Genomic DNA, 27,954 nt, shown 5'->3' with positions numbered 1-27,954 from the left:
AAACACTACTCCATACGAGGAATGGGACAAAACACCACCATCATCTTTGAGAAGCAATTACCGTTTACAATACAGACTGTCCCTTATGTACAATAGTTTGACTTCACGATGGTGTCAAAGTGATACACGTTCAGTAGAAACTATACTTCAAACTTTGAATTTTGATCTTTGTCAGGCTAGCGATCTGTAGTATGATTCTCTCTCGTGATGCTAGGGCAGCTCCCAGTCAGCCATGCCATCAAAAGGGTAAACAACCAATACACTTACAACCATTCTGTACCCGACACCCATTCTGTTTTTCACTTTCAGTACAGTTTTCAATAAATTATAGGAGATACTCAACCGTTTATTATAAAATAGACTTTGCATTAAATGATTTCTGCCCAGTAGGCTAATGTAAGTGTTCTGAGCACATTTAAGGTAGGCTAGGCTAAGCTATGATGTTTGGTAGCTTAGGTGTATTAAATGCATTTTCAACTTAGGATATTTTCAATTTATGATGGGTTTATCGGGCGTAACCCCATCCTAAGTCAAGGGAGATCTGTATATTTATAAGCCAATTTTGCTAATTATTCCAGGTTTTGTGTGTGTATCACCAGAAGACCAGGCCAAAACAGCTATGTGAGGTTTGCAGGTTATCACCAATTCTCTTTTTCAACATGAAACTCAGTTTTTGCCAGACATTTTCCCCTTATGCTGGAAGAACAGAATGAACAGATTTAAGATGTCCTGCCTTTCTATTCTTTCTTGACATTGAAGAAGTGGCTGAAGGTTGCAGTAGCACTGAAGGAGAAAGGGTTCTCTTAATCTGTTTACTGGATCCACAGACATGGAAAAACACAATAGTTGACTGGCTATTGTATGGGGTTTAAATACCATTTATGTTCCTTTTAACTCATTATACAAACTAGCAGAAAATGTGGATCGAAGAATACAAACCAGAAGATGCTTTGAAAATAGTATTTGCAATTTTATATAAACGTGATCAGAGAAGGGTCTAGAGAAGCCTTAGCAACATATTCTGCCCCCTCTGCCTGAATTACACCTGCAGTGGAAGAGCAGAAGTGAGGTGTAAATGTTTAACAACTGGCCTCCATGAAAGAAAAATGTCCTGATTTGAAGTGCTCACCAATTTCCATGGTGTAAGTACTCCTACTTGGCTGATTTCAAGTTGCCAACGTGACAGCACTGAACACAGAGTTGGGAAAAGATCGTGTACCATTATATAATATTTCCACCATCCAGATACAATAGATTTAAACAGCATGAGAGCATAGATAATAAAAGGTAGTGAAATAATTAAGAAGTTACAGAGTTTTAATATTTATTACCTTTGTTTTAATATAATTTATTTAGGTTTATATGATTTAATTTTTAATAGTGGCTGGGTTTAATAACCAACTCACAGAATTCCTGAATATTTAACAATGAGGATGAACCACTCACCACTGAAGGGCACCCAAAAGTGAATTAGTAAATCATGCTCCTTTAAATAAATGTGTACTGATTATAAAAAAACACGGGCTTTGGCGTTAAGCAGGCCTGGGTTCAGATCCTTTGTCCCCTACCAGCTACTGACATTAAGCAGATTATTTGATCTCTCTAAACCTTAGTCTCCTCACATGAAAAATTAGGAACTAACTCTTACAAGATTGTTTTGAGGATTAAGTGAAATAAAGTACATCAAGTACTTTATTGTACTTGCATTGTACTACTTTATTGGCGTAGTAGCTGTTATCATTTTCTCAGTCTTCAAATCCATTATTCCTGATTATTTTGATAGTTTGATCACTCTTTTTCCTCAGGAAGATCTCCAAATCCTGCAAGGCAAATAAAGCCCCTACCTTTCTATTTTTCTACTATTTACAAGCCTTCTCCTTGTCTGTACTGTTATGATGTAGGGGAGAAGTGGAAATCTACCGAAATTAAGTGACAGAGGGAAGCCACAGACAAATACAATAGTATGTTCCATTGTGATATTAGGCACAATTTGTGTTAAGAAAAAAAAAAGTATTTAAAGAGGGCTTGATAGCTCTTGTTTCAGTATTTGCAGAAAAATTTTCCTATGACTTTATGAAAATATCTTATTTTAAAAGATGAGAATCAAATTTGTCTTCATGGTTGAATCTTATGATCACAAAAGCATAATTATTCCTTATTTTGTTATATTTCCTCACATCAGCAACAGATGGATTTAATTTTTAAAGGAAAAAAGGATATCCAATTTATTTCTACCACTCACTTTTTTTTTTCTTTTCTTAAAAGCCAATTTCATATATAGCTGGATCTTAATGGTCTTACAAATGTATTGATTATTTTGGAGAAAATGAGATCTCATGAAATAAATCTCTTCTGACTTGACAAGATGATATGGTATCCCTTCATTTGTTCCTACAAAAATGATTCATTTAAAAGATGAGCCTCAGTTAAGGATTATTCTTCCTTTATTTTAGTAAGGAGTTGAAAAATGAAAAGGGCTCATTCCTGTTAAATGCACACAAAGTTGCTTCTCTATCTGATATAATACTTAGGAGACCTGAGCTTGATTATATACTAATGTACTGTGCTATTGATTGATTAGTCAGGGCAATGAATTATTATACTCGAATTGCTATTTGCAAGGCTTTTTAACTATCTTAGAAAACAAACGAACGGTTCAAGAAAAAGCTTTAAAAATAAATGGGTGCCAAAAGAACATAATTCACCATCTAAGCAGTTTAGTTAGGAGAAAATAAAATATTAACTTCATCTAGTCCTTGGGGCTTTGTAGCAATAAATATTGATTTGATATGAAAAATAGCTATCCACTGTAGTTAATAGTGTTAAGGATACTTTACCTGTTAAAAGAAGGAAAATGCAACAAAATATGAGCTCCGGGGCTACGCTGATGAGCAGAACCATTGTGTGTTAATAGTTGTATTTCATAAAACACCACTCTCCATTGATTTTTTTTTTTTGGAAAGCAGGTGCAACATTGCTGAGAAAGCATTTCACATGTGTTCCCATGGTTTTCTTTTCACCGCCAAAGCCAGGTTTTTCCTTTAAGCAGTAAGGGAAATAGGAAGGGTTCCAGCAAGGACAAAAAAAATGTGTGCTCATATTTTAAAATAAAAAGCACACACACACCACACTATTTTTAGAACTTACAACCTTCTCCCACATATTTTTAGAACTTAGAACCTTCTCCCACTTATTTTTAGAACTTAGAAACTTCTTCCACCTATTTTTAGAACTTGCAACCTTCTCTCAACTATTTTTAGAACTAGAACCTTCGTCCAACTATTTTTAGAACTTGCAACCTTCTCTCAACTATTTTTAGAACTAGAACCTTCGTCCAACTATTTTTAGAACTTACATCCTTCTCCCAACAGTGCCCCAGTACCGTGCCCCTTTCTCGGTGGACAGCAATCTATCCGTGGTATGTGTGGACTGGAGTGGCTCCTTCCTGCTGAACGGGCGGCTGAAGGAGTTCGTCTTGACCGATGGAGGGCAGCGCGTGTACAGTGGCCTCGGCACCACCCTCTACATCCCAAAGACCGCGGACAGAAGTGAGTTTCCCGCTCCCATTTCTCAGGGCACAAGAAGCTGGGTTTCCCAGCTTTCTGAGATGCTCAATTTGACGATCTGAAAGGTGACCTCAGATGGTCGTCATTAACATGTCCTGGGTTAAGTGGTCACTTCTCGTGGGAAAGCGACTGTTCAGCGTCAGTCAGGTTTTCCTGCTGACCCTTCTGATGTGGTCCTCTGAGCACTGCCTCTGCTGACGTGAGGGTCCCCAGGAACAAGACCAGAGGGCAGGTTATGTGCACCAGAGAAATAAAACCCACAGGCAAAGAGTATCCCGAAATAATACACTTTTAGGGACTTCGGAGACTTTCTTGATGCATCCACAGCCTCCAGAGAGAGCGTAATCAGGCCATGACCATCCCCAAATCTTAGACCCTGAGTAAGGGCTTTCCTTAACCAACATCGGTATCTGTTCTTGAAATAACAACGCTCTTCCCTCTAAAACTGAATACTTTCTCCCTATTTAATTACATGTCCTTCTTCTGTTTGTCTTGTTTTTAAATTGAAATGAGAAAAAGCTTTTCAAGGTACTAAGTATTTTCTAATGATCAACATGGCCACAGGACAAATAGATGTGAGGCCCTTTTGGGCAATCTGGTTTTATACAATGAATTCATTAGTGGTTGATTTTTTTAGTTTCCTTGAAAATATGTACTATTTATTTTGGCTAAAAGGGGCAGGTAAACAATGAGCTCCAGCATTGCATTTACAGCATTTGAAACTTATCAGTAACATTTTTACAACAATTCAGTTACACATTTTCATGGTCACAGTTCTTGGTCACCTGAGCAGTTTGTTGTGATGGAGAGATGGCCTGAAACTTGGGAAATACGGGTTCCATCCCTGGCCAGGCCTCTAATCATCTGTGTGACCTTACAAGACTCACTTCCCTCAGGCTCCTGGCTACTGTAAGAGGTATTTAGACCATTTGATTTCCCAGATCCCTGTTGAGCCTTCCCGCTTAGTAGGAAACTCTGGGTTGCCTAGTGAAAGGAACACCTGTAAGTTTTAAAGGAACAGGTTCAGATTATATGCAGAACAAGATACACTCTGTGAATTAGCCTTTATTCTTCAGATAATTCTTTTCCTTTGCTATATAATCTCTAAACTTCTTTAGTTCTGTTACATATATATGTTATTATATAGGTAATATATATATAATAACATATATGTTATATATGTTATTACACTAATAATAGCTGTTTTTCTTGATAGTTTTTAAGTTAGAAATAAGTTTGCTTAGTAGGTAAAACCTCATAACTTGATGTGGAATCCTGTTTTCAGACTTCTTCATGCTATAATACATTGCTTTTCTGAAACTGTGCCCACTATTTGTAGATGTTGAATAACTGACTCGTTTACCTTTGTCTAGCTTTCTTTTTCCAGGTCATCTGCACTACAGATGAAGGAAGTGTTAAGACACCTTTGATTCAATATGATACCAGCACTGGATTTGGTAAACATTTAACTCAAATCATATTTAGTGTAGTATCTACTCATTTTCCTAAAGAAACATGCATGTTTGTTTATACCTATTTGTGTTTGTTTATACATACATGTTTGTTTATACATATGTATCTACACATCTTAGCATACACCATATGGAAGAAATTGTGTTAAGTGTTGTAAGAATTTTTTTAAGTCCTCTTGAAACTTACATTAGGCAAGGAGTTAGGGTAAACTCTTAAAATGCCAAATCATTGAATTGTAGATGCAGAGAGATATGACTGAAGTTCTCTCCTAACCACCAATTCTGTCAATAAAGAGCTATATGAATTTGTGCACCAAAAAAAGTGAATTTATAGAGGAAGTCAGAGGAAAGAGAAAATACTCTAATGCCAATTTGTGTTGATAATAACGATAATATTCCAGATTCAGAGTTAGGGTTAGCAAAGTGTAGCCCCCCTCTCATGGAGTTCAAATTTTAATTTTAGTCACCTTCTCTCCCTCCCTTAAACATCCTCACCCCATTGCTAAATGCTTTCCCTTTAATCAACTTCCCCTGACAATGTGGGTGTGAAGGCCAAGCAGGCCCATCCAGTCCTTGAGGGGCTGGAAAGGGGGAAGGCTGTCAACAGAGTAGGCATTTACAGCTGTGTCTGTCCTGCTTCCTCTTAGCCATGAGCATTGGCTTTAGAAGAGCAGCTCCCTGGCCCTCTGCTGCATGCCAGCCTGCATGGCGGCTGCGTGGATCCAGAGGCTTCTGAGCTGGTGCTAGCAAAGGGCCGGGATGGAGAGGATCTCTGAGACTTTCTCCCACTCAGATTGCCAGGCCGACGGCGATTCCACAGCTTAACGCTGTTCTGCAGTGATCCCATAAGCCTTTCCGAGTCTGCCCCGCTCATTCCAGCTTTCCCACATCCACAGACGACAATCCTGCTACGCCCCATCCTTCGATCCTTCATCCCTGGAAAGCCCTTACTTAGCACAGGGACTGGCACAGGGTAAATGCTCATTAAATGTGAGCTGTCTATCACCCTCATGTGCAGAGAATCACATCAACTGAAGTCTCAACACCTGAATAGAAATCAAAGGTAAGTGGTCCCTTTGCTAAAGGATTTCCATCCCTAGGAAGCTCTCCCAGGGCATTTGAGTGATGACTTGCAGAGCTTTTGTTACTTAACAGAGGCCAGAGTACAAGAAGTACTATAAAGACCACATGTTAGTGAGCACAAGCTGTTGACATCCCAATGGAAAATGGTATCTGACGTCTCAAAATCCAGTTTGCAAGAAACTTCGCAGGAACAGGGCAGTTGCATGAAGTGAGGGGACCCTGGATCCACACAGCATTGACTGTGTATGTAATGGGGTTTCTGTAGCAATATTAGTCTGGGATCCAACCCTCACATGAGCCCAGAAAGGACTTTGCTCCCCAGGCACACAGCTGTGAAGTAAGCTTTTCCCAAGGTTACTTTGGTAACCCTCTTAAAAATCCCCTCATCCTCCCTCCAACTGTATTTCCCAGGAGGGTGCCAAGGCAGCTGCAGTTTCCAACCTGAGAGGTGTCAGCAAGGTCTCCCAAGGGCTGTACGCTTCTCCTTACACCCACCGACCCACTGCACCATTTCCCCAGCCTGAACACAAGTGCAACAAAGCACTATACATGCCTTTCTAATTTATTAAACAACAGAGCAAGAAATCACAAAATTGCCTTCTGAAATAACGTTTCCCTTTTCTGTCCCTGGGTTTTGCAGGCCTGGTGCTGACAACTCCTGGAGAAAAGAAAGGATCAGGGAGCAAAAGCACGGAGTTCTACAGCGAGTTATGGTTCATAGTGTTAATGGCAATGCTGGGCTTGATCTTGTTGGCCATTTTTCTGTCCCTGATACTACAGAGAAAAATCCACAAAGAACCATATATAAGAGAAAGGCCTCCTTTAGTGCCTCTTCCAAAGCGGATGTCTCCATTGAATGTATACCCACCGGGGGAAACCCATATTGTATGTATCTAAAGGCGGCCTCATTTCTCTATTACTGGACTAAAATATTTGTTTGTATTTAGAAGGAAATATTTTCAGAGCCATAGTAGCAAGGGACTAGATGACACTTACGTTTGGCTAAATGTGGGGACCAAGGGAGACTAACCCTAGAAGAGCATTCTCAACTTTGGCTGCACATTAGAATCACCTGGTGCTACAGACTGAATATTTGTGTCCCCCCAAAATTCATGTGTTGAAACCCTAATCCCAAGTGTGATGGTATATGGGGGGAGGGCCTTTGGGAGGTAGTTAGGTCATGAGGGTGGAGCCCTCATGAATGGGATTAGTGCCCTTATAAAGAGACCCCAGAGAGCTCCCTTGTCCTTTCCACCATGTGAGGACAAGGAAGTGGGCCCGCACCAGACAACCAATCTGCCGGCACCTTGATCTTGGACTTCCCAGCCTCCAGAATTTAAGAAATAAATTTCTGTTGCCTCTAGGTCACCCAGCCCATGGTATTCTGTTATAGCAGCCCTAATGGGCTAAGACATCTGGGAAAGTTTTAAAAATACCGATACCTGGGCCTTATCCCAGAAATTCTGATTTCATTGGCCTTGGATGGGGCCCGGGGATTGGTATTCTTTTTTTAACTCCGAAAGTGATTCTAATGTGCACCAGGGGTGAGTATTTCTGCTTTGTAGTTGTAAGTCAGGGGATGGTGGAGGAGAGTGGTATATTGAAATCACCTGGAGAATTTATAGGTTATCTTACTGTGTAACTTGGGGAATTAGAAATAAAAGGGGAGACAGGGAAGGACCTAAGTGCCAGCAGTGCTGGGTCTGTTCTTGACCCTGATACCCTGTGCCAGTGCAGATGGATGACTCCTTGTGGCTCCAGACCACCTACTGCCAAGATAGAGGTCAGGCAAAGATCTGGGGGGTGAAGGTCACACGGAGGGTGACACAAGGCATTGCTGCACCGAGCACTTATTGAAGAGGTAAAAGGTGACTGAATCCCATGGTGCAGTCTGGCATGGGGCTGTGTCTACCTGGGCAAGGAAAGGCTGTAATTTATAAATCCCCCAGGTACCAGTCTGCTCCCCAAACTGTGTGCCAAAATGCATCTGCCCGAGGGGACCCCTCTTCCCCAGTTTGCACAAAGGTTCTATATGAGCTAGTGGCCACCCTCTGCAGCTGAAATTCTGATCACCAATTCCAATGTGTGGGGAGGCTTTCCACATCAACAGGCAATTCTGTGACACCAGCTGGGTGTCCTACAGTTCAACTAAATTCTGACACCGTCTACCCAGAAATAGCATCAGATTCCACAGGGGAAGGGCTCAGTCCTACAAGACTCTTGTCCCCTCTGTGTCCCCTTCCCCGCCAACCTCAGAGACCAATCACAAGTCCAGATTGTCACCTGTGCTTCTGACCTACTGGCTACAGATTGGAGGTTCCAATGACCACATCCTTGGGTTTCTTAATTTGTTAACTAATTTAATGAACAGTAACAAATTTTAAATTTGTTAACAGTTTCAAGATCACAAAGCATAAATTGAGTCCAGCTAAGTTCAAGTGCAGGTTCTACTTGTACAGTCAGCCCTATATATCTACAGATTCCACACCCACAGACACAGAGGGCTGACCATGAGAATTGAACATCCTCGGATTTTGGTACCCATGGGAGGGAGTTCTGGAGCCAAATCCCCTTGGATACCAAGGGGCAATTGTAATTACTGGCTTGCAGATCCTTTCATTCTCTGCAATACTAAACAAATAATGCAGTATCACCTCAACACTTAGCAATTAGTTTCTACTCACTGAGTGGTTTAAATTGCCGAACTCTTATATTATGAAAATGCATCTCCAGATAGTATTAATGTGTGGGTATGATTATACTGTCCTTGGAGAAACATAAAGAATTTGGGTTTGGGGTTTTTTTTTATTTTATTGAAGTATAGTTGATTTACAATGTTGTGTTAATGTCTGCTATAGAGCAAAGTGATTCAGTTATACATATATATATTCTTTTTCATATTTCTTCGATTGTGGTTTATCAAAAGATACTGAATATAGTTCTCCTGCTGTACAGTAGGCACTTGTTGTTTATCCATCCTGTATACAATAGTTTGAATCTGCTAATCCCAAACTTCCAATCCTTACCTCCCCCATTGCCCTGCCCCTTGGCAACCACAAGTCTGTTCTCTGTGTCCTTGAGTCTGTTTCTGTTTCATAGATAAGTTCATTTGTGTCATATTTTAGATTCCATCATAAGTGATACCATATGATATTTGTCTTTCTCTTCTGACTTAACTTTGCTTAGTAGGTTAATCTCTAGGTCCATCCATGTTGCTGCAAATGGCATTATTTCATTCTTGTTTATGGCTGAGTAATATTCTCTTATATAAATATAGCACTCTTCTTTATCCATGCATCTGTCAATGGACATGTAGGTTGTTTCCATGTTTTGGGTATTGGAAATAGTGCTTTTATGAACATTGGGCTGCATGTATCTTTTCGAATTAGAGTTTTGTCCTGATATATGCCCAGGAGTGGGATTGCTGGATCATATGGCAACTCTAGTTTTAGTTTTTGAGGACCATCCATACTGTTTTTTACAGTGGCTGCACTGATTTACATTCCCACCAACAGTGTAGGAGGGTTCCCTTTTCTATACTCGCCCTCCAGAACTTGTTATTTTTAGACTTTTTAATGATGACTAGTCTGTCCAGTGTGAGGTGGTACCTCACTGTAGTTTTGATTTGCATTTCTCAAATAATTAGCGATGTTGAGCATCTTTTCATGTGCCTGTTGGACATGTGTATGTCTTCTTTGGAGAAATGTCTACTGCAGTCTTCAGCCCACTTTTCAGTTAGGTTGTCTGTTTTTTTTTATTATTAAGTTGTATGACCTGTTTGTATATTTTGTAAATTAAGCCCTTATCATTTGCATCCTTTGCAAATATTTTCTCCCAATCCATAGGTTGTCTTTTCATTTTATTTATGGTTTCCTTTGCCTATGCAAAAGCTTATAAGTTTGATTAGGTCCCAATTAGTGACTTTTGCTTTTATTTTTTTTAACATCTTTATTGGAGTATAATTGCTTTACAATGTTGTGTTAGTTTCTGCTGTATAACAAAGTGAATCAGCTATATGTATACATATATCCCCATATCCCCTCCCTCTCGAGTCTCCCTCCCACCCACCCTATCACACCCCTCTAAGTGGTCACAAAGAACTGAGCTGATCTCCCCATGTTATGCAGCTGCTTCCCACTAGCTATCTATTTTACATTTGGTAGTGTATATATGTCAATGCTACTCTTTCACTTCGTCCCAGCTTACACTTCCCCCTCCCCATGTCCTCAAGTCCATTCTCTATGTCTGTGTCTTTATTCCTGTCCTGTCCCTAGGTTCATCAGAACCATATTTTTTTTCTAGATTCCACATATATGTGTTAGCATACGGTATTTGTTTTTCTGACTTCCTTCACTCTATATGACAGACTCTAACTCCATCCACCTCACTACAAATAACTCCATTTCGTTTCTTTTTATGGCTGAGTAATATTCCATTGTATATATGTGCCACATCTTCTTTATCCATTCATCTGATGATGGACACTTAGGTTGCTTCCATGTCCTGGCTATTGTAAATAGAGCTGCAATGAACATTTTGGTACCTGACTCTTTTTGAATTATGGTTTTCTCAGGGTATATGCCCAGTACTGGGATTGCTGGGTCGTGTGGTAGTTCTATTTTTAGTTTTTTAAGGAACCTCCATACTGTTCTCCATAGTGGCTGTATCAATTTACATTCCCACCAACGGTGCAAGAGGGTTCCCTTTTCTCCACACCCTCTCCAGCATTTATTGTTTCTAGATTTTTTTGATGATGGCCATTCTGACCGGTGTGAGATGATATCTCATTGTAGTTTTGATTTGCATTTCTCTAATGATTAATGATGTTAAGCATTCTTTCATGTGTTTGTTGGCAATCTGTATATCTTCTTTGGAGAACTGTCTATTTAGGTCTTCTGCCCATTTTTGGATTGGGTTGTTTGTTTTTTGTTATTGAGCTGCATGAGCTGCTTGTAAATTTTGGAGATTAATCCTTTGTCAGTTGCTTCATTTGCAAATATTTTCTCCCATTCTGATGGTTGTCTTTTGGTCTTGTTTATGGTTTCCTTTGCTGTGCAAAAGCTTTTAAGTTTCATTAGGTCCCATTTGTTTATTTTTGCTTTTATTTCCATTTCTCTAGGAGGTGGGTCAAAAAGGATCTTGCTGTGATTTATGTCACAGAGTGTTCTGCCTATGTTTTCCTCTAAGAGTTTTATCATGTCTGGCCTTACATTTAGGTCTTTAATCCATTTTGAGTTTATTTTTGTGTATGGTGTTAGGGAGTGTTCTAATTTCATACTTTTACATGTAACTGTCCAGTTTTCCCAGCACCACTTATTGAAGAGGCTGTCTTTTCTCCACTGTATATGCTTGCCTCCTTTGTGCCAGAAACGGGATGAAGACCTAATATATATATTTCTCATTATAAATCAGTTATCACAGCAGCACCCAAATAAAGCACAGAAACCTGGTCAAACTGCTTAAGTTTCAATACTTCAAAAAACAGAGATGAGGGAACGGTAGCATTGTCCACCTTCCGTATCTCTTCAGTCTTCAAGGACACAGCAATGACAGAGGTCAATGCCGTGATGCATCTGTATTGTGGCCAAGTAGCAGACTAGGTGGGGGCATGAGAGGGCAGCCGTTCCTCATAGACCCGTGGACTGTGGTGGACGCAGAGGCAGCCGGGGAAAAGTGACAGGGTGGCGGGGAAGCAAGGAAGATGCCAGCCATGTCCCCCAGCCTGGGCTCCCTCGCCGTCCACATCTCCCCCTCCACTCTCCTGGCTCCGTCCTCCAAGGCTCCTTCCTCTCTGAGCACAGCAGGCTCCTCCTGCGGGGCAGCTGCTGAATGCAGGCTGTTGAGTGGGCAGTTCAGGCGCTGGGGCCGTGTGCTTCTGTTCAGGGGAGAGCCCTGAGGAGGCTCTCACTGAGGGGCTGACACTGCAGAGCTTTCCCTTGTTGGAGAGGAACGTTCTCTCTCCGACGAGGCCGTGCTCTTAGACAGAGGATGCACCACTGCTGGAGGGAGGTGCATGGAAGAGCCAGGCAGGCCGGAGAGGTCTGTTAGGTGATCTGGGAAATGAGTTAAATCAACCCGGGGGTGCATCGAGTGTGTGGAGAAGGTGAATGGGATCACCTGGGTTTATCGACTCTGTAACATGACGTCCAGTTACGGGAAACTTACCCACAGACCAGTAGCATCCAGAACTGGGTTCAGTGATCAGTTCTGTCCCTCCACCCATCCCTACAGGCCAGCCCCTCTGCCTCCTAGACCTTCGTGAGGAGGAATCCAGTTTTGCCTGTTTGGTTAGGTTAGTGATCAAGAAACAAGCAGGTCATCCCTGTGGGCAAGTTACACTCCACGGTTCCCTTGCTTGGCGTTATCCTGAGTCTTGTTAAGCTCTGTTTTGTCAAAGTGAGGCCCCTGAATATTGGTATCAGCATCACATGGGAGGCTGACCTGAGTCTCAGAGGAAGAAACCTGAGAGTCTGCCATTTCCAGCAACCTTGGGAAGGCTGATGCTCAGTGAAGTTTGAGAACAGCCCTGAATGAATGGAAAGATAACACAGTTGCTGTGAGCAGTGTGTACAGTCCGATGACCAATAAAGCCCGATTGGGGGTGGTGACTGCGTGATTCCACTTATACGAGGTATTTAAATAGTCAAACTCAGGGAAGCAAAGACTAGAATGGTGGTTGCCAGGGCCTGTGGGAGGGGGAAATGGGGAGTTGATAATGACCAGGTGGAAAGTTTCAGTTATGCAAGATGAAGTTCTAGAACTCTGCTGTACCACATGGTCCTACAGAGAACAGTGCTGTATTGGTGAAAGGGTAGATCTCTTACTGCAAGGCAATAAAATTAAATTAAAAAACAAACAGGTGAGACTGCTGATGAGTCCTTGCAGTCCTGACAAGATCCAGGCCCAGCCCCCTGTGGGCCCGGACATAGGCTCCAGCTGGGAGGAGCAGGCAAAGGAATTCAAATTCCCTCCTCCTCTCCTCCCCTGACCACCCAGGCAAAGCAGAACGGCACCCACCTGATTGACCTCTGCCGAGGGGCCAGGACAGAGTGAGGAGCGGAAGGGGAGGAGGCTGGCTGGCTATGGGGGCTCTGGGCCCAGAGAAGGGGCTGGTCATCAGAAGGGAGGGTGCCACTTGCAGGCCCTGGAACATTCCCAGAGGTGAAATCTGGGGTATACCTGGGTGCCAGGCAGCGTTCCCCAACCCATTGAATCACAGTTTAACTCTACCCGGTGGACAAAAGTTACATACAAGCTTGCTTTTCTAAAACCTCTTTGAAACTAAACTGTTCTCACAATGTTGGAGAGCTGGATGATTATTAGTAAAGGTTAGTCAAACTAAAGAGAAGACACTTTGCATTAATAGAACAAAAGGAAGAGCTGATGTGGATGTCCGTGGGCTCTGGAACCTGCAGGTATGAATCTGAATAGGAGCAAGCTGCATTCACCTGCTCTGTTTCCCAGACTGACTTTCTTTTCACTTGAGTAGGTCGATGCTAGCTACCCCTACAGCGCACGCGCGCGCACGCACACACACACACACACACACACACACACACACACACTCACTCACTCACTCACTCACTCACTCACTCACTCACTCACTCACTCACCGTCATCTGACAAGCCCTGGTTTCAGGGCTGCTGTAAACCTGTCCCAGGCACTCCTGTCCTCTGAACAGGTAAGATACTCTTTAACATCAGAGACAAATTGGTAGAAGGCTTTTCAGCTCAACCCTGAACAGAGAAAAATGGGGCAGAGGTGCCAGAGAAAGGGAGAACTTTTTCTATTGTTTAATTCTAAATGTGTTAACATTTTCAAGATCACTCAGCATAAATTGAGTCCAGCTAAGTTTAAGTGTAGGTTTTACTTGTACAGTCAGCCCTATGAGTCTACACATTCCACACCCACAGACACAGAAGGCTGATTATGGGAGTGGAGCATCTTTGGATTCTGGTACCCATGGCGGGGTCCTGCAGCCAACCCCCCTTGGATACTGAGAGACAATTGTAATGTAATTACTGGCTTGCAGATCCTTTCATTCTCTGCAATACTAAACAGATAATGCAGTGTTACCGTGGTACTAAGCACTTACTTTCTACTCACCGAGTAGTTTAAATTGCAGAACTCTTTATATATATGAAAATGCATCTCCAGGTAGTATTAATGTGTGGGTATGATTATGCTATTCTTGGAGAAACACAAAGAATTTTTTTTCATTTTTTTTAAATTTTATTGAAGTAGAGTTGATTTATCGTGTTGTGTTCATTTCTGCTGTACAGCAAAGTGATTCAGTTTTATACACACACACACACACACACACACACACACACACATTTTTTTATATTCATTTCCATTATGGCTTATCTGAGGATATTGAATATAGTTCCCTGTACTGTAAAGTAGGGCCTTGTGGTTTATTCATCACATATAAAATAGTTTGCATCTGCTAATCCCAAACTCCCCATCCATCCCTCCCCCACGCCCCTCCCCATTGGCAACCACAAGTCTGTTCTCTATGTCTGTGAGTCTGTTTCTGTTTTGTATATAGGTTCATTTGTTTTGTATTTTAGATTCCACCATAAGTGATATATGGTATTTGTCTTTCACTTTTTGACTTACTTCGCTTAGTATCATAATCTCTCGGCCCATCCATGTTGCTGCAAATGGCATTATTTTATTCTTTATTATGGCTGAGTAATATTCCATTGTATAAATATACCACATCTTCCTTATCCACACGTCTGTTCAGGGACATTTAGGTTGTTTCCATATCTTGGATATTGTACATAGTGCTGCTATGAACATTGTGGTGCATGTATCTTTTCGAATTAGAGTTTTGTCTGGATATATGCCCTGGAGCGGGATTGCTGGATCATATAGCAACTCTATTTTTAGGATTTTGAGGAACCTCCATACTGTTTTCCATAGTGGCTGCACCAAGTGACATTCCCACCAAGAATGTAAGAGGGTTGCCTTTTCTCCACACCCCCTCCAGCAGTTGTTATTTGTAGACTTTTTAATGATGGCCATTCTGACCTTTGTTAGATGGTACTTCATTGTAGTTTTGATTACCATTTCTCTAATAACTAGTGAATATGAGCATCTTTTCATGTGCCTCTTGGCCAGCCATATGTCTTCTTTGGAGATATGTCTATTTAGGTCTTCTGCCCATCTTTTGATTGGGTTGTTTTATTTTTATTTATTTAATTATTATTATTATTATTTTGTGTGTGCGTGTGTGCTGCATTGTGCGGCTTGCAGGATTTTAGTTCCCTGACCAGGGATTGAAATTGGGCCACTGTAGTGAAAGCACCAATCCTAACCCCTGGACCACCAGGGAAGTTCTGGGGTTGTTTGTTTTTTCGCACTGAGTTGTATGAGCTGTTTGTACATTTTAGAAATTAAGCCCTTATCGGTCGCATCATTTGCAAATATTTTCTCCCAGACTGTAGGTTGTCTTTCTGTTTGGTTTATGATTTCATTTGCTGTGCAAAAGCTTATAAGTTTGATTAGGTCCCATTTGTTTATTTTTGCTTTTATTTCTATTGCCTTGGGAGACTGACCTAAAAAAAAATCAGTATGATTTGTGATTTTAGGTCAGAAAATGCTTTGCCTATGTTCCCTTCTAGGAGTTTTTTGGTGTCGTGTCTTATATTTAAGTCTATAATCCATTTTGAGTTTATTTTTGTATATGGTGTGAGGGTGTGTTCTAACTTCATTGATTTACATACAGCTGTCCACCTTTCCCGATACCACTAGCTGAAGAGACTGTCTTTTCCCCATTGTATATTCTTGCCTCCTTTGTCGAAGATTAATTGACCATAGGTGTGTGAGTTTATTTCTGGGCTCTCTATTCTGTTCCATTGATCCATATGTCTTTTTGTGCCAGTACCACACTGTTTTGATTACTGTTGCTTTGTAGTATTGTCTGAAGTCTTGGAGGGTTATGCCTCCTACTGTTTTCTTTTTCCTCAAGATTGCTTTGGCAAGTCTGGGTGTTTTATGGTTCCATATAAATTTTAGTATTATTTGATCTAGTTCAGTGAAAAATGTCATGGGTAATTTGATAGGGATCACATTAAATCTGTAGATTGCTTTGGATAGTATGGCCATTTTAACAATATTAATTCTTCCAATCCAAGAGCATGGAATGTCTTTCCAATTCTTTGAATCATCTTGAATTTACTTTATTAATGTTTTGTATTTCTCAGCATGTAAGTCTTTCATCTCCTTGGTGAGGTTTATTCCTAAGTTTTTTTTTTTTTTGATGCAACTTTAAAGGGTATTGTTTGTCTACATTCCCTTTCTGATATTTCATTGTTAGTGTAAAGAAATGCAACCAATTTCTGTATATTAATTTTGTATCCTGCTACCATGCTGAATTTGTTTATCAGTTCTAGTAGTTTTTCTGTGGCATCTTTAGGGTATTCTAGATATAGTATCTTGTCATCTGCTTATAATGATAATTTTACCTCCTCCCTACCAATTTGAACACGTTTTATTTCTTTTTCTTGTCTAATTGCTGTGGCTAGGACTGGCAGTTCTATATTGAATAGAAGTGGTGAGAGTAGGCATCCTTGTCTTGTTCCAGATTTTAACAGGAAGGCTTTCAGCTTTTCACCATTGAATATTATACTGGTTGTGAGTTTGTCATAAACAGCTTTTATTATGTTGAGATATGTTCCCTCTATACCCACTTTCATAAGGGGTTTTATCATGAATGGATGTTGAATTTTATCAAAGGCTTTTTCTGCATGTATTGAGATGATCCTGTGGTTTTGTCTTTTCTTTTGCTGATGAGGTGTATCACATTGATTTGCATATGTTGAACTCTCCTTGTGACACTGGGATGAACCCAAATTGGTGTGGTGTATGATCTTTTTTATGTGTTGTTGGATTCAGTTTGCTAGTATTATATTGAGAATTTTTGCATCTATATTCATCAAAGATATTGGCCTGAACTTTTCTTTTTTGGTAGTGTCTTTGTCTGATTTTGGTATCAGGGTGGCATTGTCTTCATAGAATGTCTTTTGAAGTGTTCCATCCTCTTCAATCTTTTGGAAGCGTTTGAGAAGGATCAGTATAAGTTCTTCTTTGTATGTTTGGTAGAATTCACATGTGAAGACATCTGGTCCTGGAGTTTTGTTTGTAAGGAGTTTTTTGAAATTACAGATTCTGTTTCACTTCTAGTGATCAGTCTGTTCAAGTTATCTATTTCTTCTTGATTCAGTTTTGGTGCATTGTATGTTTCTAGAAACTTGTCTGTTTCTTCTAGTTTGTCCAATTTGTTGGCATAAATTATTCACAGTATTCTCTTATGTTTCCCCCCCACCCCATGGTATCAGTTGTGATTTCTAGTCTTTCCTTTCTTATTTTGTTTCTTTGTGTCTCCTCTCATTTCTTCTTGGTGAGCCTGGCCAGAGGTTTGTCTATTTTGTTTACTATCTCAAAGAACCAGCTCTTGGTTTTATTGATTTTTTTCTATTGTTTTTTAATCTCTAATTATTTCCTCTCTGATCTTTGTTATCTCCTTCCTTCTGCTGACTTTAGGTTTTCTTTGTTCCTTTTCTCATTCTTTTAGGTGGTGGGTTTAGGTTGTTTCCTAAAGAAGGCCTCTATCACTATGAATTTCCATGTAAGAAATGCTTTTACTGTATCCCATAGATTTTGTATGGTTGTGTTTTCATTGTCTCATTGCTTCAAGTATTTTTTAATTTCTTCTTCTACTTCTTTTTTTTTTTTTTTTTTGGCTTTCAGGAAAAAGTTTTTATTTTACTTATTTATTTTTTTATTTTTTATTTTATGTTGGAGTGTAGTTGATATACAATGTTGTGTTTCAGGTATATAGAAAAGTGATTTAGTTATGCATATACATATATTTATGCTGTTTCAGATTCTTTTCCCATGTAGGTTCTTACAGAGTATTGAGTAGAGTTCCTTGCGCTATACAGTAGGTCCTTCTTGATTATCTATTTTATATATAGTGGTGTGTATATGTTAATCCCAACCTCCTAATTTATCCCTCATCCCACCCCCACTTTTCCCCATTGGTAACCATAACTTTCTTTTCTATGTCTGTGAGTCTGTTTCTGTTTCGTAAATAAATTCATTTGTATCATTTTTTAGATTCCACATATAAGTGATATCATATATTTCTCTGACTTACTTCACTTAGTATAATAATCTCTAGGTTCATCCATGTTGCTGCAAATGGCATTATTTCATTCTTTTTATGGCTGAGTAATATTCCATTGTATACATGTACCACATTTTCTTTTTCCATTCATCTGTTGATGGACATTTAGGTTGCTTCCATGTCTTGGCTATTGTATATAGTGTTTCAATAAGCATTGGGGTGCATGTATCTTTTCAAAGTATGGTTTTCTCCAGATATATGCCCAAGAGTGAGATTTCTGTATCATATGGTAACTTTATTTTTAGTTTTTTAAGGAACCTCCATATTGTTCTCCACAGTGGCTGCACCAATTTACATTCCCACCAACAGTGTAGGAGGGTTCCCTTTTCTCCTGACCCTCTCCAGCATTTATTGTTTGTGGACTTTTTAATGAAGGCCATTCTGACCAGTGTGAGGTGGTACCTCATTATAGTTTTGATTTTCACTTCTTTAATAATTAGCAATATTGAGCATCTTTTCATGTGCTTTTTGCCCATCTGTATGTCTTCTGTGGAGAAGTGTTGATTTATGTCTTCTGCCCATTTTTTTTTTATTGTGTTGATTGTTTTTCTTAATATTGAGCTGCATGAGCTGTTTTTATATTTTGAAGATTAATCCCTTTTTGGTCACATCATTTGCAAATATTTTTTCCCATTCAGTGGGTTATCTTTTCATTTTGTCAGTAGTTTCCTTTGCGGTGCAAAAGCTTTTTTTTTAAATTTTTATTGGAGTAGAGTTGATTTACAATGTTGTGTTAGTTCCACATGAACAGCAAAGTAAATCAGACTAATTATATCTTTTTTTAAAATTTTTATTGGAGTAGAGTTGATTTACAATGTTGTGTTAGTTTCACATGCACAGCAAAATAAATCAGACTAATTATATATATATGTGTGTGTATATATATATAATATACATGTATATTATATATATATAATATATATAATATATATGTATATTATATATATATAATATATATATATATAAAATCTCCATTCTTTTTCAGATTCTTTTCCCATACAGGTTATTACAGAATATTGAGTACAGTTGCCTATGCTATACAGTAGGTCCTTATTGGTTATTAATTTTATACATAGTAGTTGGTATATGTTAATCCAAATCTCCTAATTTATCACTTACCCCAACACTTCCCCTTTGGTAACCTTAAGTTTGATTTCGAGATCTGTGAGTCTGTTTCTGTTTTGTAACTCACTTCATTTGTATCATGTTTTAATTAGATTCCACATATAAATGATATCATATGATATTTGTCTTTATCTGACTTAATTCACTTAGTATGATAATCTCTAGGTCCATACATGTTGCTGCAACTGGCATTATTTCATTCTTTTTTTAAATTTTTATTTTATATTGCAGTATAGTTGATTTACAATGATGTGTTAGTATCAGCTGTACAGCAAAGTGATTTAATAATACATATACATATATCTATTCTTTTTCAGATTTTTTTCCAATATAGGTTGTTACATGGTATTGAGTAGAGTTCCCTGTGCTATACATTAGGTCCCTGTTGATTATCTATTTTATATATAGTAGTGTGTATATGTTAATCCCAACCTCCTAATTTATTCCTCCCCCCACCTTTCCCCTTTTTGTAACCATAAGCTTGTTTTCTAAGGCTGTGAGTTTGTTTCTGTTTTGTAAATAAGTTCATTTGTATCATTTTTAGATTCCACATATAAGTGATATCATATGATATTTGTCTTTTTCTGTCTGACTTACTTCACTTAGTATGATAATCTCTAGGTCCTTCCATATTGCTGCAAATGGCATTATTTCATTCTTGTTTATGGCTGAGTAATATTCCATTATATATATGTACCAATCTTCTTTATCTACTCATCTGTTGATGGACATTCACATTGCTATTATAAATAGTACTGCTGTGAACATTGGGGTGTGTATATCTTTGTGAATTAAAGTTTTCCTCTTTTCTGGCTATATGTCCAGGAGTGGAATTACTGGATCATATGGTAGCTCTATTTTTAGTTTTCTGAGGAACTTCCATACTGTTTTCCACAGTGGCTGCACCAACTTACAATCCCACCAACAGTGGAGGAGGGTTTCCTTTTCTCCACACCCTCTCCAGCTTTTGTTATCTGTAGACTTTTTAATGATGGTCATTCTGACAGGTGTGCAGTGGTACCTTGTTGTATTTTTGATTTGCATTTCTCTAATATTAGCGATGTTGAGCATCTTTTCATGTGCTTTTTGGCCATCTGTATGTCTTCTTTGGAGAAATGTCTATTTACATCTTCTGCCCTTTTTTTGATTGGGATCTTTGCTTTTTTGATATAGAGCTGCATGAGCTATTTGTAAATTTTGGAGATCTATCCCTGTCGGTCGCTTCACTTGCAGATATTTTCTCCCATTCTGTGGGTTGTCTTTTCATTTTGTTTATGGTTTCCTTTGCTGTGCAAAGCTTTTACGTTTAATTAGGTCCCATTTGTTTATTTTTGGTTTTATTTTCATTATTCTAGGGGGTGGATCCAATAAGATGCTGCAATTTAAGTCAAAGAGTGTTCTGCCTATATTTTTCTCTAAAAGTTTTACAGTATCCAGTCTTACATTTATGTATTTAACCCATTTTGAGTTTAGTTTTGTGTACAGTGTTAGAGAATGTTCTAAGTTAATTCTTTTATATTTAGTTGTCCAATTTTCCCAGGACAACTTCTTGAAGAGACTGTCTTCTCTTCATTGTAAATTGTTGCCTCCTTTGTCATAGATTAATTGATCATAGTTGCCTGGGTTTATTTCTGGGCCCTCTATCCTATTCCCTTGATCTCTATTTCTGTTTTTGTACCAGTACCATACTGTTTTGATTACTGTAGCTTTATAGTATAGTCTGAAGTCAGGGAGCCTGATTCCTTCAGCTTCATTTTTCTTTCTCAACATTGTTTTGGCTATTCAGGGTCTTTTGTGTTTCCATACACATTTTAAGATTTTTTTGTTCTAGGTCTGCAAAAATACCAGTGGTAATATGATAGGGATGGCTTGAATCTGTAGACTTCCTTGGGTAGTATAGTATATTCATTTTGACCATATTGATTCTTCCAATCCAAGAACATGGTATATCTTCCTTTCTGTTTGTGTCATCGTCGATTTCTTTCATCAGTGTCTTATAGTTTTCAGAATACAGGTCTTTTGCCTCCTTAGGTAGGTGTAGTCCTAGGTATTTTATTCTTTTTGATGCAATGGTAAATGGGATTGTTTCCTTAATTTCTCTTTCTGATCTTTCATTGTTAGCATATAGAAATTCAACAGATTTCTGTGTATTAATTTTTTATCCTGCAACATTACCAAATTCATTGATGAGCTGTAGTTACCATCTGGTAACATCTTTAGGATTTTCTATGTATAGTATCATGTCATCTGCAAACATTGACTATTTTATTTCTTCTTTTCCAATTTGGATTCATTTTATTTCCTTTTCTTCTATGATTGCCATGGCTAGGACTTCCAAAACTATGTTGAATAAAAGTACTGAGAGTAGACATCCTTGTCTTGTCCTGACCTTAGAGGGAATGCTTTCAGCTTCTCACCTGAGAATTATGTTAGCTGTGGGTTTGTCATATATGGCCTTTATTATATTGAGGTATGTTCCCTCTATGCCCAGTTTCTGGAGAGTTTTTATTATAAATGGGTGTTGAATTTTGTCAAAAGCTTTCTCTGCACCTATTGAGATGATCATATGGTTTTATTCTTCAATTTGTTAATGTGGTGTATCACACTGGTTGATTTGTGGTATTGAAAAATCCTTGCATCCCTGGAATAAATCCCACTTGATCCTGGTGTGTGATCCATCTAATGTATTGTTGGGTTGGGTTTGCTAGTATTTTGTTGAGGATTTTTGTGTCTGTGTTCATCAGTGACATAGTCCTGTAATTTTCTTTTTTTGTGATACCTTTGTCTGATTTTGGTATCAGGGTGACGGTGGCCTCATAAAATGAGTTTGGGAGTATTCCTACCTCTGCAATATTTTGGAAGAGTTTCAGAAGGATAGGTGTTAACTCTTGTCTACATGTTTGATAGAATTCACCTGTGAAGCCATCTGGTCCTGGACTTTTGTTTCTTGGGAATATTATAATCATTGTTTCAATTTCAGTGCTTGTGATTGGTCTGTTCATATTTTATATTTCTTCCTACTTCAGTTTTGGGAGATTGCACCTTTCTAAGAATTTGTCCATTTCTTCTAGGTTGTCCATTTTATTGGCATAGAGTTGTTTGTAGTAGTCTCTTATGATCATTTGTATTTCTGTGGTGTCAATTGTAACTTCTTTTTCATTTCTAACTTTCTTGATTTGAGCCCCCTCTCTTTTTTTCTTGATTGAGTCTGCATAAGTTTTATCAATTTTGTTTATCCTTTCAAAGAACCAGCTTTTAGTTTCATTGATCTTTTCTATTGTTTTCTTCTTCTCCATTTCCTTTATTTCTGCTCTGATCTTTATGATTTCTTTCCTTATACTAATTTTGGGTTTCATTTATTCTTCTTTCTCTAGTTGCTTTAGGTATATGGTTAGGTTTTTTATTGGGGATTTTTCTTGTTTCTTGAGGTAAGAATGTATTGCTATAATATTCCCTAATAAAACTACTTTTGCTGAATCCCAGAGGTTCTGGATCATCACATTCTCATTTTCATTTATCTCTAGGTATTTTTTTATTTCCTTCTTGATTTCTTCAATGATCCATTGGTTGTTTAGTAGAATATTGTTTAGCCTCCACGTGTTTCTGTGTTTTACAGGTTTTTTCTTGTAGTTGATTTCTAACGTAATATTGTTGTGTTCAGAAAAGATACTTGATATGATTTCAGTTTTCTTAAATTTACCAAGGCTTGCTTTGTGGCCCAGCTTGTGATCTATCCTGGAGAATGTTCCACGTGCACTTGAAAAGAATGTATATTCTGCTGCTTTCTGATGGAATGCTCTATAAATTTCAATTAAGTCTATCTGGTCTAACCTAACATTTGAGGCCTGTGTTTTCTTATAGATTTTCTATCTGGATGATCTGTCCATTGATGTAAGTGGAGTGTTAAAGTCCCCCAGTATTATTGTGTTACTGTCAATTTCTGCTTTTATGGCTATTAGCATTTGCCTTATATATTGAGATGCTCATATATTGGGTGAATATATATTTTAAATTGTTATATCTTCTTCTTGAATTGATCCTGTGATGATTCTGCAGTGTTATATTTTTGTCTCTTGTAACAGTCTTTATTTTAAAGTCTATTTTGTCTGATATGAGTATTGCTACCCTAACTCTCCTTTGATTTCCGTTTACATGGAATAACTTTTCCATCCCCTCACTTTCAGTCTGTGTTTCCCTAGATCTGAAGTGGTTCTCTTGTAGACAGCATATATATGGGTTTTGTTTTTGTATCCATTCAGGCAGTCTATGTCTTTTGGTTGGAGCATTTAAACCACTTATATTTATGGTAATTACCAATATGTATTTATTGCCATTTTGTTGATTATTTTGGAGTTGTTTTTGTAGGTTTTTTTCTCCCCTTCCTCTTTTGTTCTCTTCTTTAGTGATTCGATGACTCTCTTTAATGTTGTGTTTGGATTCCTTTTTCTTTTTTGAGGGTATATCTATTGTAGATTTTTGATTTGCGATTACCATGAGGTTTTCATATAGCAGTCTATGTATATAGAAGATTATTTTAAGTTGCTGGACTCTTAATTTCAAATGCATTTCCAATATCCTGCATTTGTACTCTCCTCTTCTCATGATTGCTGGTTTTGACATCATATTTATGTGTGAGTGATTTCCTACCTTTACTATATGTTTGCATTTACCAGTGAGCTTTCCCATTTCATAATTTTCTTGTTTCCAGTGTGGCCTTTTCTTTTCCATCTAGAAAGGTTCCTTTACCATTTGTTTTAAAGCAGATATTGGTGCATTTCATGTTTAAGAGATATCTTAAACTGTGCTCATTTCTTTTTTTTAAAAATTAATTAATTTATTTATTTTTAATTTATTTTTGGCTGTGTTGGGTCTTTTTTTTTTTAAGACTGCACTGTTCCCCTTTTTATTTTTATAAACTTTTTTTTTAATTTTTAACATCTTTATTGGAGTATAATTGCTTTACAATGGTGTGTTAGTTTCTGCTTTATAACAAAGTGAATCAGCTATACATATACATATGTCCCCATATCTCTTCTCTCTTGCATCTCCCTCCCTCCTACCCTCCCTATCCCACCCCTCTAGGTGGTCACAAAGCACCGAGCTGATCTCCCTGTGCTATGTGGCTGCTTCCCACTAGCTATCTATTTTACGTTTGGTAGTGTATATATGTCCATGCCACTGTCTCACTTTGTCCCAGCTTACCCATCCCCATCCCCGTATCCTCAAGTCCATTCTCTAGTAGGTCTGCATCTTTATTACCGTCTTGCCCCTAGGTTCTTCTGAGCATTTTTTTTTTCATTTTTTTTTTCAATTCCATATATATGTGTTACCATACGGTATTTGTTTTTCTCTTTCTGACTTAATTCACGCTGTATGACAGTCTCTAGGTCCATCCACCTCACTACAAATAACTGTTTCATTCCTTTTCATGGCTGAGTAATATTCCATTGTATATATGTGCCACATCTTCTTTATCCATTCGTCTGTTGATGGACACTTAGGTTGCTTCCATGTCCTGGCTATTGCAAATAGAGCTGCAGTGAACATTGTGGTACATGACTCTTTTTGAATTATGGTTTTCTCAGGGTATATGCCCAGTAGTGGGATTGCTGGGTCGTATGGTAGTTCTATTTTTAGTTTTTTAAGGAGCCTCCATACTGTTCTCCATAGTGGCTGTATCAATTTACATTCCCACCAACAGTGTAAGAGGGTTCCCTTTTCTCCACACCCTCTCCAGCATTTATTGTTTGTAGATTTTTTGATGATGGCCATTCTGACTGGTGTGAGGTGATACCTCATTGTAGTTTTTATTTGCATTTCCCTAATGATTAGTGATGTTGAGCATCCTTTCATGTGTTTGTTGGCAATCTGTATATCTTCTTTGGAGAACTGTCTATTTAGGTCTTCTGCCCAATTTTGGATTGGGTTGTTTATTTTTTTGATATTGAGCTGCATGAGTTGCTGTATGTTTTGGAGATTAATCCTTTATCAGTTGCTTCATTTGCAAATATTTTCTCCCATTCTGAGGATTGTCTTTTCATCTTGTTTATGGTTTTCTTTGCTGTGCAAAAGCTTTTAAGTTTCATTAGGTCCCATTTGTTTATTTTTGTTTTTATTTCCATTTCTCTAGGAGGTGGGTCAAAAGGATCTTGCTGTGATATATGTCATAGAGTGTTCTTCCTATGTTTTCTTCTAAGAGTTTTATAGTGTCTGGCCTTACATTTAGGTCTTTAATCCATTTTGAGTTTATTTTTGTGTATGATGTTAGGGAGTGTTCTATTTTCATTCTTTTACATGTAGCTGTCCAGTTTTCCCAGCACCACTTATTGAAGAGGCTGTCTTTTCTCCACTGTATATTCCTGCCTCCTTTATCAAAGATAAGGTGACCATACGTGTGTGGGTTTATCTCTGGGCTTTCTATCCTGTTCCATTGATCTATATTTCTGTTTTTGTACCAGTACCGTACTGTCTTGATTACTGTAGCTTTGTAGTATAGTCTGAAGTCAGGGAGCCTGATACCTCCAGCTCCATTTTTCTTTCTCAAGATTTCTTTGGCTATTCGGGGTCTTTTGTGTTTCCATACAAATTGTCAAATTTTTTATTCTAGTTCTGTGAAAAATGCCAGTGGTAGTTTGATATGGATTGCATTGAATCTGTAGATTGCTTTGGGCAGTAGAGTCAGTTTCACAATGTTGATTCTTCCAATCCAAGAACACGGTATATCTCTCCATCTGTTTGTATCATCTTTAATTTCTTTCATCAGTGTCTTACAGTTTTCTGCATACAGGTCTTTTGTCTCCTTAGGTAGGTTTATTCCTAGATATTTTATTCTTTTTCTTGCAATGGTAAATGGGAATGTTTTCTTAATTTCACTTTCAGATTTTTCATTATTAGTGTATAGGAATGCAAGAGATTTCTGTGCATTAATTTTGTATCCTGCTACTTTACCAAATTCATTGATTAGCTCTAGTAGTTATCTGGTGGCATCTTTAGGATTCTCTATGTATAGTATCATGTCAACTGCAAACAGTGACAGCTTTACTTCTTCTTTTCCGATTTGGATTCCTTTTATTTCTTTTTCTTCTCTGATTGCTGTGGCTAAAACTTCCAAAAGTATGTTGAATAATAGTGTTGAGAGTGGGCAACCTTGTCTTGTTCCTGATCATAGTGGAAATGGTTTCTGTTTTTCACCATTGAGGACGATGTTGGCTGTGGGTTTGTTGTATATGGCCTTTATTATGTTGAGGAAATTTCCCTCTATGCCTACTTTCTGTAGGGCTTTTATCATAAATGTGTGTTGAATTTTCTTGAAAGATTTCTCTGCATCTACTGAGATGATCATATGGTTTTTCTCCTTCAATTTTTTAATATGGTGTATCACGTTGATTGATTTGCATATACTGAAGAATCCTTGCATTCCTGGGATAAACTCCACTTGATCATAGTGTATGATCCTTTTAATGTGCTGTTGGATTCTGTTTGCTGGTATTTTGTTGAGGATTTTTGCATCTATGTTCATCAGTGATATTGGAATGTAGTTTTCTTTCTGTGTGACATCTTTGTCTGGTTTTGGTATCAGAGTTATGGTAGCCTCATAGAATGAGTTTGGGAGTGTTCCTCCCTCTGCTATATTTTGGAAGAGCTTGAGAAGTATAGGTGTTAGCTCCTCTCTGAATGTTTGATAGAATTCGCCTGTGAAGCCATCTGGTCCTGGGCTTTTGTTTGTTGGAAGATTTTTAATCACAGTTTCAATCTCAGTGCTTGTGATTGGTCTCTTCATATTTTCTATTTCTTCCTGGTTCAGTCTCGGAAAGTTGTGCCTTTCTAAGAATTTGTCCATTTCTTCCAGGTTGTCCATTTTATTGGCATATAGTTGCTTGTAGTAATCTCTCATGATCCTTTGTATTTCTGCAGTGTCAGTTATTACTTCTCCTTTTTCATTTCTAATTCTATTGATTTGAGTCTTCTCCCTTGTTTTCTTGATGAGTCTGGCTAATGGTTTATCAATTTTGTTTATCTTCTCAAAGAACGAGCTTTTAGTTTTATTGATCTTTGCTATCGTTTCCTTCATTTCTTTTTCATTTATTTCTGATCTCATCTTTATGATTTCTTTCCTTCCACTAACTTTGGGGTTTTTTTGTTCTTCTTTCTCTAATTACTTTAGGTGTAAGGTTAGGTTGTTTATTTGAGATGTTTCTAGTTTCTTAAGGTAGGCTTGTATAGCTATAAACTTCCCTCTTAGAACTGCTTTTGCTGCATCTCATAGGTTTTGGGTCATTGTGTTTTCATTGTCATTTGTTTCTAGGTATTTTTTGATTTCCCCTTTGATTTCTTCAGTGATCTCTTGGTTATTAATTAGTGTGTTGTTCAGCCTCCATGTGTTTGTATTTCTTACAGATTTTTTCCTGTAATTGATATCTAGTCTCATAGCGTTGTGATGGGAAAAGATACTTAATACAATTTCAATTTTCTTAAATTTACCAAGACTTGATTTGTGACCCAAGATAT

General features: G+C 38.1%; 1 protein-coding gene across 2 annotated transcripts in view; it reads left to right on the top strand.

Annotated features, from left to right (window-relative positions):
- USH2A (usherin) overlaps positions 1 to 27,954 on the top strand; it is a 794,931-nt gene that overhangs the window by 746,217 nt on the left and 20,760 nt on the right. For both annotated transcript variants that reach the window (XM_082428283.1, XM_082428282.1), the window contains exons 67-69: positions 3,372 to 3,548; positions 4,940 to 5,023; positions 6,762 to 7,006. In XM_082428283.1, coding sequence (XP_082284409.1) covers positions 3,372 to 3,548; positions 4,940 to 5,023; positions 6,762 to 7,006 — 506 coding nt within the window. The remainder of the gene's footprint in view (positions 1 to 3,371; positions 3,549 to 4,939; positions 5,024 to 6,761; positions 7,007 to 27,954) is intronic.

Source organism: Balaenoptera physalus, assembly GCF_965194825.1.
Source record: "Balaenoptera physalus genome assembly, chromosome: 1".
Taxonomy (NCBI): Eukaryota; Metazoa; Chordata; class Mammalia; order Artiodactyla; family Balaenopteridae; genus Balaenoptera; species Balaenoptera physalus.
This window is presented reverse-complemented; position numbering and strand designations above follow the sequence as displayed.